The 12,565-nt window shown below is 31.7% G+C and overlaps 2 protein-coding genes across 2 annotated transcripts; both read right to left on the bottom strand.

The window, feature by feature from the left end:
* Window positions 1-2,279: 2,279 nt before the first annotated feature.
* Window positions 2,280-3,840, bottom strand: LOC119609990 (putative inorganic phosphate cotransporter; the record flags this gene model as incomplete). The annotated part of the gene is given in 4 exon segments (XM_037965048.1): window positions 2,280-2,458; window positions 2,515-3,600; window positions 3,666-3,795; window positions 3,797-3,840. Coding segments are annotated over 4 exon segments (1,439 nt in total), but the record flags the coding sequence as incomplete, so codon positions are not given.
* Window positions 3,841-10,367: 6,527 nt separating this feature from the next.
* Window positions 10,368-12,175, bottom strand: LOC119609991 (putative inorganic phosphate cotransporter). The gene is given in 5 exon segments (XM_037965049.1): window positions 10,368-10,748; window positions 10,809-11,806; window positions 11,809-11,893; window positions 11,955-12,091; window positions 12,154-12,175. Coding segments are annotated over 5 exon segments (1,428 nt in total). The 3' UTR covers window positions 10,368-10,562.
* Window positions 12,176-12,565: the final 390 nt, after the last annotated feature.

Below are 12,565 nucleotides of genomic sequence, written 5' to 3'. Positions count from 1 at the left end.
GCACTATGGGTCGGAAAGCGATGCTTAGATGAGATATATTTGTTAGCACCTAATGATATAAACAGCACAATTTTGAAGTATGAAAATAGCAATCAGAATCGTAGCATAGTCAATTTGTGATTACGTATCTTTCATATTTGCTTAGCAGGCATATGTTCAGTGAAAGCTTTTAGACCCTTATTTAGTACCACAAGAGAATCCTATGTACGGACTATTGACTAATCCATTGACTAGTCTATTGTCTAGCAACTTGTTAATATTTACTAGTCTATTGACAAGGCCAATGATTACTAGTCTATTGACAAACCTATTGATCAGTCTATTGACTAGTCCACTCATTGACTAGCTTATGATTCGCACTATTGACTAGACTACTGAAAAATCTTTTGACTAGCCTACTGAGTAACCTCTGGTTCAGATTATTGACTAGCCTATTGACTAGTCTACTGTCCAGTCCTTTGACTAGGATAAGTTCAGAAAATTGACTAGTATAGACGAATTGACTATAGTATAGACTAATAGACTATAGGCAACATTACTTACTAGTCTACTGACTAGTGACTGCTTAGTCTATTGAGTAGTCTACTTACAAGTCCATTGACAAGTCTACTAAACAGATTATTGACTAGACTATTATTTAGTTTATTGGCTTGTGTACTGCTTAGTCTGCTGACTTATCTACGTACAGTCTACTTACTAATCTACTGACAAGTTCACTTACTTGACTAGCCTTCTTATTAGTCTACGGACAACCACATTGACTACTGTATTAACTAGTTCCTTCACTAGTCTAGAGCATGTTTTTTTTCTTAGTCTATTAACTACTTACTTGTCTAGTGTATTAAGTACTGACGAATCTACTGAATAGACTACTTGTCTTGTCTACCATAGACTAGACATACTGAATAGTCTATTGATTAGTTTACTGACTCGTCCATTGACTGGTCTACTGACTTTTCAATCGAATAGTCTATCGACATGTCCATTTACCGGTCTACTGATTAGGCTATTGACAAGTTTTCTAATATATTGACCAGTAACTTCAATTAACTAGTTTAATGACTATTCTTCTGATGAGTCCACTGACTATACTACTGACTAGTCAATTGAGTAGCTTTGTTGACTGCTCAACGGACTAGTCGATAAATTAGCCTATTGACTAGTCTATTGCCTTGTCTACTGACTTTTTAATCGACCTGTATACTAGTCTACTGATTACTAGTCCACAAATAAGTCCGCTGACTAGACTACTGACTGACTAACTGCGTAGTTACTGACTAGTCGATTGGCTAGTCTACGAACTAGACAATTGTCAATTCTGTATACTTGTCCAATAATTTGTCTTCCACTATTATATGGTTCAGACTGTTGGGTGGTCTATGGACTTGTCTATATACTAGTCTTAAGCTTATGGTCGAGCCTGTGAACTATTTAGTATCTTTGCTAGCCTGTTTAAACTTTAGCATCTAGTCTATGACAAGTCTACTAGTATATTGACAAATCAAGTAGTATATTGACTAGTCAATTGAGTAGTTTATTGACTGTTCTACTTACTAGTCCACAGATAAGTCCGCTGATTAGACTTCTGACTGGCCAACTGAGTAGTTTTTTGACTGCTCTACTGACTAGTCGATTGACTAGTCAATTGTCAATTCTGTATACTTGTCTACTAATTTGTATTCCACTATTATATGGTTCAGACTGTTGGGTGGACTATTCTATGGACTAGTCTATTAACTAGCTTATGGTCTAGCCTGAAAACTATTTAATGTACTTGCTAGTCTGCTTAAACTCTAGCATCTAGTCTATGGACTTATGCATTGCCTAGTACTAGTTTATGGTTTAGATAAAATATATAACTTCATATTTGTACATAATTTTCCATCCCTGATATAGGGTATATAATTGATTATTATTTGTTCTTTAAACCAAAATATTTACACGCCTTAAGCACACGACCAAACTAATCTATATAAAATCTATTTTAAAGTTTATTTGATATCATGGGTAATGACTGATTGACTTGACTGAATGTACTATAATCTCAAAACTGATAGAAGAAAGCCATACCTTATGAATGCGATAAATAAATAACTGTTATTATTAGTTTATTTACAAATAGTTTTAATGATTTAATGAGTTCATTTAGCTTAGTTGTACTTTTTACTGTTTAAAAAAATAATATCAATGCTATATCTATCATATCATATTTGGTTCCTATTATATTAAACTTAGAATATTTAAAAACTAATTCTAGAATACATATATAAATTATTTACTTAGTATCTAAGGGTTCCTTCTTTTTGCAGTCTTCGTTTTGTATATCCTTAGACGAAAGATAATCTTCATCGTCCCAAGGCTGTAGATTTGTTGAACCAAAAATAACATAGAAAAGATTACCCATTGCCCATACGGCCGCAGAAATGGCAAACACTATTTGCCACTGAGTGCGATCAGTCTGAAATTTTCAATAAAATTTTTTCAATTCTACACTTCTAAAATTCAAAGACTTACCTTATCGTCAACAATGAGACCCACTACTAGAGGCGTTAAAATGGGCACTATATTGGCCGAAGTATTAACAATACCCATTATAATGCCAGCATGATTGGGTGACAAATCGATAGTGTTCAAAATACTGCCAATAGTAACACCCGCATTGATGCCCACATTGGCCGTCAACAAAACAATAGCCAAGGTTTTTTGATCTTGATCCAAAAATCCCACCATTATAAGACCAATGGCTGGTATCCAAGCAGCCATAGAGTTAAATGTTTTTCTTAGCGCATTAAGTGTAAGAATTTGGCGTTTCAGAAGTAAATCGGCCATAATGATATAAACGTAGGACATACACCACATGGCGAGATATGGTAAAGCGGAATATAAGGCATTATTTTTCATATCTATGCCTAAAACGGCATTCATATAGGAAGGTATTTCAGCTAGTAAAGTCGAGAAACCCCATGAATCAGCTGATCTGGCCACTAATAAAGCCCAAAAAGGCCATGAGCTTAAAATGGCCTTCCATGGAACGGGTATAGATTTGGGTGTGACATTCACATCATGTTCTTTTAAAGCATTTTTGGAGTTTTCAATATAACTTCTCTCAGCTTCGGTTATAAATTTTGATTCATTAGGAGAATTTGCGGCAAACAAAAACCATAGAATACACCAAAATACTCCTACACCACAAGACATATAAGAAATACCAGGCCAACCAATAGATGAAGCTGCTATAGTACCACTCAGAAATACTGCTAACAAAGTGCCACAATCAATACCCGTATTAGCCAAAGCACCTAAACGATTACGTTCATCAACCGGACACCAAGAAGCTAAATGGGTGTGTACACATGGAAAGAGTAGACCTTGAAATAGACCCTGCACCACACGTATACCACAATACACCTGCCAGCCACCCCAATCTAAGGCAAGGGGTACGAGAACAGCAACCGCAGATGAGCCCATAGTTGAAACGAACATTATTAGTTTAGCACCAAAACGTTTACAAAGGAAAGCTCCCGGAAATTGTGTAACAAAATATCCCCAAAAGAAACTGGAGAGTATAAAGGATTTTTCCATTTCATTCCAATCATATTCCTGGTAAAACATAAAAGAATTGAGTTACCAGTATGATTCAGTGATTTAAGAGTGGAAATATTTACCGGAAAGTTAGGATTTGTTGTCTCCGCATTTGTCATGGCTACTACTGAAACACCAGCATTGAATTTTACTATATAATTCACCGTTATGCAGAGAAATAGTAGAAACACTTGAACATGCCGCTGACCAAAAAACGGGCCTGAATTTAGAAAAAAATATTAGGGTACAATTTATCATATTCTTCCAATAATATTTCACACTTAATAATATCACTTTCATTACCTTTGTTAATTTCTGCCGTCATATTGTATTTATTTAAAAAATGTTAAAAAACTCAAGTCCCTTTTAACCGATTTACTTTTCAAGAACGTACCACCACTGCCTGAGTGGACGTTTTAACTTGAACTCATTCTACAAACAATAAATTTCTTTTGAAGGAAACTTAGTTGTCAAAAAAAAATCGTTCTGCATAAAAGTTGATTTTGGTTTAACTGTAATATCGACGATAACACCCTGTGACGAAAAATAAAGCACTTGAAAAACCAAAATTTTTACAATTAATCTTGACCGGACATGGAAAACTGAAATCTATAAAAAATACTGCTTTTACTAAAATACTAACTAACTAACTAACTACTAACTAACTACTACTAACTAACTAACTAACTAACTAACTAACTAACTAACTAACTACTAACTACTAACTAACTAACTAACTAACTAACTAACTAACTAACTAACTACTAACTAACTAACTAACTACTAACAACTAACTAACTAACTAACTAACTAACTAACTAACTAACTAACTACTAACTAACTAACTAACTACTAACTAACTACTAACTAACTAACTAACTAACTAACTAACTAACTACTAACTAACTAACTAACTAACTACTAACTAACTAACTACTAACTAACTAACTAACTAACTACTAACTAACTAACACTAACTAACTAACTAACTAACTAACTAACTAACTACTACTAACTACTAACTAACTAACTAACTACTAACTAACTACTACTAACTAACTAACTAACTAACTAACTAACTAACTAACTAACTAACTAACTAACTAACTACTAACTACTAACTAACTAACTAACTACTACTACTAACTAACTAACTAACTAACTAACTACTAACTACTACTAACTAACTAACTAACTACTAACTAACTAACTAACTACTCTAACTAACTAACTAACTAACTAACTACTAACTAACTAACTAACTACTAACTACTAACTAACTAACTAACTAATACTAACTAACTAACTAACTAACTAACTAACTAACTAACTAACTAACTAACTAACTAACTAACTAACTAACTAACTAACTAACTAACTACTAACTAACTAACTAACTAACTACTAACTAACTAACTAACTAACTAACTAACTAACTAACTAACTAACTACTAACTAACTAACTAACTAACTAACTAACTAACTAACTAACTAACTAACTAACTAACTACTAACTAACTAACTAACTACTAACTAACTAACTACTACTAACTAACTAACTACTACTAACTAACTAACTAACTAACTAACTAACTAACTCCTAACTAACTAACTAACTAACTAACTACTAACTAACTAACTAACTACTAACTAACTAACTAACTAACTACTAACTAACTAACTACTAACTAACTAACTAACTAACTAACTAACTTAACTAACTAACTAACTAACTAACTAACTACTAACTAACTAACTAACTAACTAACTAACTAACTAACTAACTAACTACAACTAACTAACTAACTAACTACTACTAACTAACTACTAACTAACTAACTAACTACTAACTAACTAACTAACTAACTAACTAACTAACTAACTAACTAACTAACTAACTAACTACTAACTACTAACTAACTAACTAACTAACTAACTAACTAACTAACTAACTAACTAACTACTAACTAACTAACTAACTAACTACTAACTAACTAACTACTAACTAACTACTAACTAACTAACTAACTAACTAACTACTAACTACTAACTAACTAACTAACTACTAACTAACTAACTACTACTAACTAACTAACTAACTACTAACTAACTAACTAACTACTAACTAACTAACTAACTAACTAACTAACTAACTAACTACTAACTAACTAACTAACTAACTAACTAACTAACTAACTAACTACTAACTAACCGCTTTCTATACCCTATAGGTATTATGCGTTTGTGCTGGTGTTTTTAAGACCAAAACATATTGGTCCTACACTCACCCTAAAGTATACCAATCGACTCGGAATATCTTTCTGAGTCGGTTAAGCTATGTCCGTCTGTGTGTCCATGTAAACCTTGGCCGACGCTACGGGTAGACGTTTTTAATATAGTTTGTTGAAATTTGGAACATGCCCTTTTCTGACGCAATACAAAGACTATTGAAAATCGTTAAAATTTTCCACTCTTTCAGAAAATTACTTTTTTGGTAACAAATTGTTAAAATATTTCGGAATTAAGTAAAAATGCTTTATTATTAGAAAATTATTCACATTTTTGCCCAACTATAAATTGTTTGATTTGATTTGTTTTTCTTTGCTTTTCGAAGAATGTTCTACGTAGTTTTTATGTTTTTCCGGCATATTTACAGTATGTGGTCCATTCATGTTTCTTTGTTATTTCTTACTAAAGATAGTAAGACTTTGAGCAAATTTTGCACAAACTAACTATTAAAAAATGTAAAAACTACTGACATGATCTAAGTTAAAACTGAACTAAAATACCAATAACAAAATTTCTACTGAAACGATCACTTAATCAATTCTACTAAAAGTATTCATGGATTAAGTAATCTACAAAATTGATTGTGATTATAACACTTAATTTATTATCAAAATTGTGAAGGTTGTACTTACTGCCAACATTTTTTCCCCCATTTGATTTGATCAAAGTTTAATGGCACCAACATTTGCAAGTGTATTTAAAAGTGTGATTTCTTTTATAACTTAAGCCTGTTACCTTGGCTAGAAAAAAAAGAAGACAATAGCCTTTATAGACATATGCATGTATATAATTTCTTTATAACGTAAAATATTATAAATTTTATTATTAAATTTGTAACACATGAGTTGTAAAAAATCTCATAAAATATACAGTGACAATCAAAATCAATGCAACGACCTTATAATCGCACTGGAACTATATATATAAACCCCAAAAAATAAAACATTGCTTAAACCGGAAAAATCTCATATTTAATAATATTAATTCTCAATACGCAAAATTATCATTCACTACGTCAGCTAGATTATAAATCAAATACTTTATAATATAATCTTTAAATATCGAAACAAAACAAAAAAATATATATCTTTATCATCGAAAATATTCTACTCGACGAGTGACTCCGCAAAATAAACAAAACATAAACAAAATACAAATCAAATGCTTTCAAACTACTACTACCGTTATTAATCTAATCGCAAAGATATATCGACAACCAACAACAAACTGAAAAGTTATACTCTGGGAATTTTACTTTTTATTATTTAAACACGACGTCAACTGACGTCGGCATTCTTAGACAATAACTTGTGATAGTGACACTTTAAATAAAAATTAAATAATATTTTGACATAATTACTTCAGACATTTGTACATATTAATGCATACTCCCGAACTTAAGACCTAAATACAGTAGATACTTCCTTTTGAGTGGTTGACTACTTTTAAGATTATTATTAATTATTTGTTAGATTAGTTATGTTATTTTATTGTATTTACGTAAAAATTTCTACGATAAGTGTGGGAATTTTACGGAATTTCTTTAACATCATTTTTGTTTATTTTAGATTAAATTCAACTGACACTTTTAAAATGTTGAATAAAATAAGGTTGAATGAAAATTAGTGTTAATTTATTAGTTATATTTGAAAAATTTGTTTATATTATATAAAATTTATAAAAAAAATTGAAAATGTGCCAAGGTTGTTAAATCAATCGACAAAAGAGAAGTCCACACTATAGAGTAGAAGATCGTTATATAATCACAATAAGTAGAGCTTAAATAGACTAAAGTCTCGACTAAAAGGTGGACAATACAATAGCCCATAGACTCTCTTGTCAGTAGACTGCAGCTTCAACTATGTAGTAAACTGTAGTCTTGACGGAAGAGTAGTCTATAGTATCAACTAAAGAGTGGACAATAGTCTTGACTGTGGAGTAGACAATTGATTATGGAATCGACAATAAAAAGAATCAACTATAGAGTAGACTGTAGTCGGCTATAGTGTAGACTATAGACTCGACTATAGAGTAGACTATAGTCTCTACTATAGAGTAGACTACCGTCTCTACAATAGAGCATACTATAGTCTCTACTATATTAGACTCTAGAGTAGTATAAAGTCTCGATTATAGAGTAGACTATAGTAGACCATAGTCTCGACTATTAAGTAGTCTATAAGTATTCTCGACTATTGAATAAACTATAGTCTCGACTATAAATAAGATTATAGTCTCGAATATAGAGTAGACTATAGTCTCGACTGTAGAGTAGACTATAGTCTCGATTATAGAGTAGACTATAGTCTCGAATATAGAGTAGACTATAGTCTCGATTATAGAGTAGACTATATTCTCGACTATAGAGTAGACTATAGTCTCGATTATAGAGTAGACTATAGTCTCTATTATAGAGTAGACTATAGTCTCGACTATAGAGTAGACTATAGTCTCGACTATAGAGTAGAATATAGTCTCGACTATAGAGTAGAATATAGTCTCGACTATAGAGTAGACTATAGTCTCGACTACAGAGTAAATTATAGTCTCGACTATATAGTAGGCGATAGTCTTAACTATAGAGTAGACTATGGTCTCGACTATATAGTAGACTATAGACTCGCTATTAAGTAGCCTATAAGCATTCTCGACTATTGAATAGACTATATTCTCGACAAATGAATAACTATAGAGTAGAATAAAGACTCGACTATAGAGTAGCCTATAGTATCAACTATAGAGTAGACTATAGTCGACTATAGTGTAGACTATAGACTCGACTATAGTGTAGAATAGTGTAGACTATAGTGTAGACTATAGTATAGACTATAGTGTAGACTATAGTCTAGACTAAAGTCTCGACTATAGAGTAGACTTAAGCCTCGACTATAGAGCATACTATAGTCTCTACTATATAGTAGACTATAGTATAGACTATAGAGTAGTATATAGTCTCTATTATAGAGTAGACTATAGTCTCGACTATAGAGTAGACTACAGTCTCGACTATATACTCTATAGTCTACTATATAGTAGACTATAGAGTAGTATATTGTCTCGATTAAAGAGCATACTATAGTCTCTACTATATAGTAGACTATAGTATAGACTATAGAGTAGTATATAGTCTCTATTATAGAGTAGACTATAGTCTCGACTATAGAGTAGACTACAGTTTCGATTATAGAGTATACTATAGTCTCGACTATTAAGTAGCCTATAAGTATTCTCGACTATTGAATAAACTATAGTCTCGACTATAAATAAGATTATAGTTTCGAATGTAGAGTAGACTATAGTCTCGAATATAGTGTAGACTACAGTCTCGACTTTAGAGTAACCTATAGTATCGACTATAGAGTAGACAATAGTCTCGAGTATAGAGTAGACTATAGTCTCGATTATAGAGTATACTATAGTCTCGACTATAGAGTAGACTATAGTCTCGACTATAAATAAGATTATAGTTTCGAATATAGAGTAACCTATAGTATCGACTATAGAGTAGACAATAGTCTCGACTATAGAGTAGGCTATAGTCTCGATTATAGAGTATACTATAGTCTCGATTATAGAGTAGACTATAGTCTCGACTATAAATTAGATTATAGTCTCGAATATGGATTAGACTATAGTCTCGAATATAGTGTAGACTACAGTCTCGACTATAGAGTAGACTATAGATTCAAATATAGAGTATACTTTAGACTCGACTATAGATAGTCTACTCTAGTCTTGACTATGGAGTAGCCTATAGAATCGACTATAGAGTAGACTATAGTTGCGACTATAGAGTAGACTATAGTCCCGAATATAGAGTTGACTATAATCTCGACTACAGAGTTGACTATAGTCTCGACTATAGAGTTGACTATAGTCTCGACTATAGAGTTGACTATAGTCTCGACTATATAGTAGACTATAGTAGTGACTATGAAGTAGACTATAAGTATTCTCGACTATTGAATAAACTGTAGTCTCGAGTATAAATTAGATTATAGTCTCGAATATAGACTAGACTATAGTGTAGACTATAGTGTAGACTACAGTCTCGACTTTATAGTAGTCTATAGACTTGACTATATAGTCTGCCATAGAGTAGAGTCTACTATGACTAAAGAGTATATTATTGACTCATCTATAGAGTAGGCTATAGTCCCGTCTATATGCTATTATCAACTATAGAGTTGACTATAGTCTCAACAATGGAGTAGGCTATAGTTGTGACTATGTAATGGACTATATTCTCGACTATAAAGTTCGATTTTATAGTCTCGACTATACAAACATAACCACAGATATTTACGTACTACTTCCAACAATATAGTAAATTTAAGTTTAAACTCGATTTATTATTATTATTTTTATTTCATAAACTAATTCTAAAAGCCTAAAAATTACATCCGACTTTTTTAAAACAGACAATAGAAATACATTATTAATAACTTATTAATATTATAATAAGATAAAATTCTTTTTTAAATAGCATTTCAGTCTATTTAAATATCACATGTCGTAATAAAACTTAAATAACTAAAAAGGAAAACAAATATTAAAAAACTACTTAAATTACTTCTTACAATCTACCGAAGATTTCTTTCAGTAATCTTCATTGTGAAGCTTCTTTCGATCAAAGGAAGTTTTCATCATTCCAAGTGTGTAGGTCAGCAAAACCAAATATAAAGTAGAAATTATTTCTTACAATCTATCGAATATTTCTTTCTACAATCTTCATTATGAACCTCCTTTGATAAAAGGAAATTTTCATCATCCCAAGGCTGTAGGTCAGTAGAACCAAATATCACATAGACAAGATTACCCAAGCCAAAAGCAACAGCAGATATGATAAACACAATTTGCCATTCTGTGCGATCGGTCTGAAAAGTTAGAATATTATAAGAATATAAAATGATTAAAAATAACAACAATATACAAACCTCATCTTGTACAATGAGACCAACTACTAGGGGCGTGATGATGGGTATAACATTTGCTATGGTATTAGCAATACCCATTAGAATACCGGCATGATTGGGTGATAAATCTATAGTATTAAGAATACTACCAATAGTATTGCCAGCATTAATACCCACATTTGTGGTCATTAGAACAATGGCCCAAGTTTTTTGATCTTCTTCGACGAAACCCAAAAGTATAAGTCCAATAGCTGGTACAAACATTGCTAAGGAATTAAAGGTTTTCCTTAAAGTATTAAGTGTCATAATGTTGTTTTGCAGGAAAATATCCGATAATATTAGGTAGATATAGGACATGCACCACATGGCAAAATAGGGTAAAGCCGAAAATAAAGCATTATTTTTCATATCCATGCCTAAAACGCCATTCATATAGGAGGGAATTTGAGCTTGTAAGGTAAAGAAACCCCAAGCTTGTCCCGATCTCACTATTAGTAAAGCATAAAATGGTGTTGATGTTAATATAGCATGCCAAGGTACGGGTATGGATTTTGGTGTTAAACTAACATCATGTTCTTTTAAAGCCTTTTTAGAATCCTCTATATAATTTCGTTCCACTTCAGATATAAACTTAGATTCATTGGGACTATTGGCAGCAAATATCAGCCATAATATACACCAAACAAAACCCAAAGCAAAAGATATATAAGAAATACCGGGCCAACCCAAAGCAGAAGCAGCAATAATACCACTCAGAAACATGGCCAATACAGTTCCACACTCGATGCCGGTATTGGCTAAAGCACCCAAACGATTACGTTCATTAACCGGACACCATACCGCCAAATAGGCATGAAGACAGGGAAAAAGTAGGCCTTGAAATAGACCCTGTGCTACACGTATGCCACAATAAACCTGCCAACCACCCCAGCCTACGGTAAAGGGTATAAGTAGTGCTAATACCGATGATCCAAATGTTGAAATGAACATTATCATTTTAGCACCAAAACGGCGGCAAAATAACCACCAGGAAATTGTGTAACAATATAACCCCAAAAGAAACTGGAAAGTATATACGATTTTTGCATTTCGGTCCAATTGTATTCCTAAAATGGAAAAATAATCAAAACTATATGCTTAATAACAATTTATGGTACTCTAACTTACCGGAAAGTTGGGATTTGTGGTTTCGGCATTAGTCATGGCAACCACCGCTACTCCAGCATTCAGTTTGCCATTATAGTTTACCGTTATAGCCAAAAACAGTAAAAGCATTTGCAAATGTCTTTGGCCCAACATGGGTCCTGAATATAAACAAAATATGGAGTTAACATAATGTTACAAATATCACTTATTTATACATTACTTTTTTCTATTTTCGCCGTCATAGTTGTTAATTTAAAAAAAAAAAATCCCTTTTAACCGTTATATTTTTCTTTTACAAATATCGTACTACTTCATTCATTCAGTTGAACGTTTCGAATCGAACTCATTTTATAAATGTTTTCATTGAAATTAAGAAAACTTTAAACGTTAAAGAATCAGTTCAATGTTGTCTTGATATATCACGAAAAAAAACAACAAAATATTTCGAATAGATTTCAAAGACAACATAGAAGAATTAATCGTTGATAATAATAACAATGAAAAGAAGAATTTTTATCATTTTCAATAAGTAAGTACTTAAAAAATTTATAAGTAGTGATAGCAAAGATTGTTTTACTCAGTTCTGATATATATTAAAAATTGATTTCCCAAAAAAAGTGAAACGTAACATG

This window comes from Lucilia sericata, unplaced genomic scaffold (assembly GCF_015586225.1).
Source record: "Lucilia sericata isolate MDLA Ls3-8-SP2 unplaced genomic scaffold, ASM1558622v1 Contig001099F_arrow, whole genome shotgun sequence".
Classification (NCBI taxonomy): Eukaryota; Metazoa; Arthropoda; class Insecta; order Diptera; family Calliphoridae; genus Lucilia; species Lucilia sericata.
Note: the sequence above shows the minus strand (reverse complement) of the source record. Positions and strands in the feature narration are given on the sequence as shown.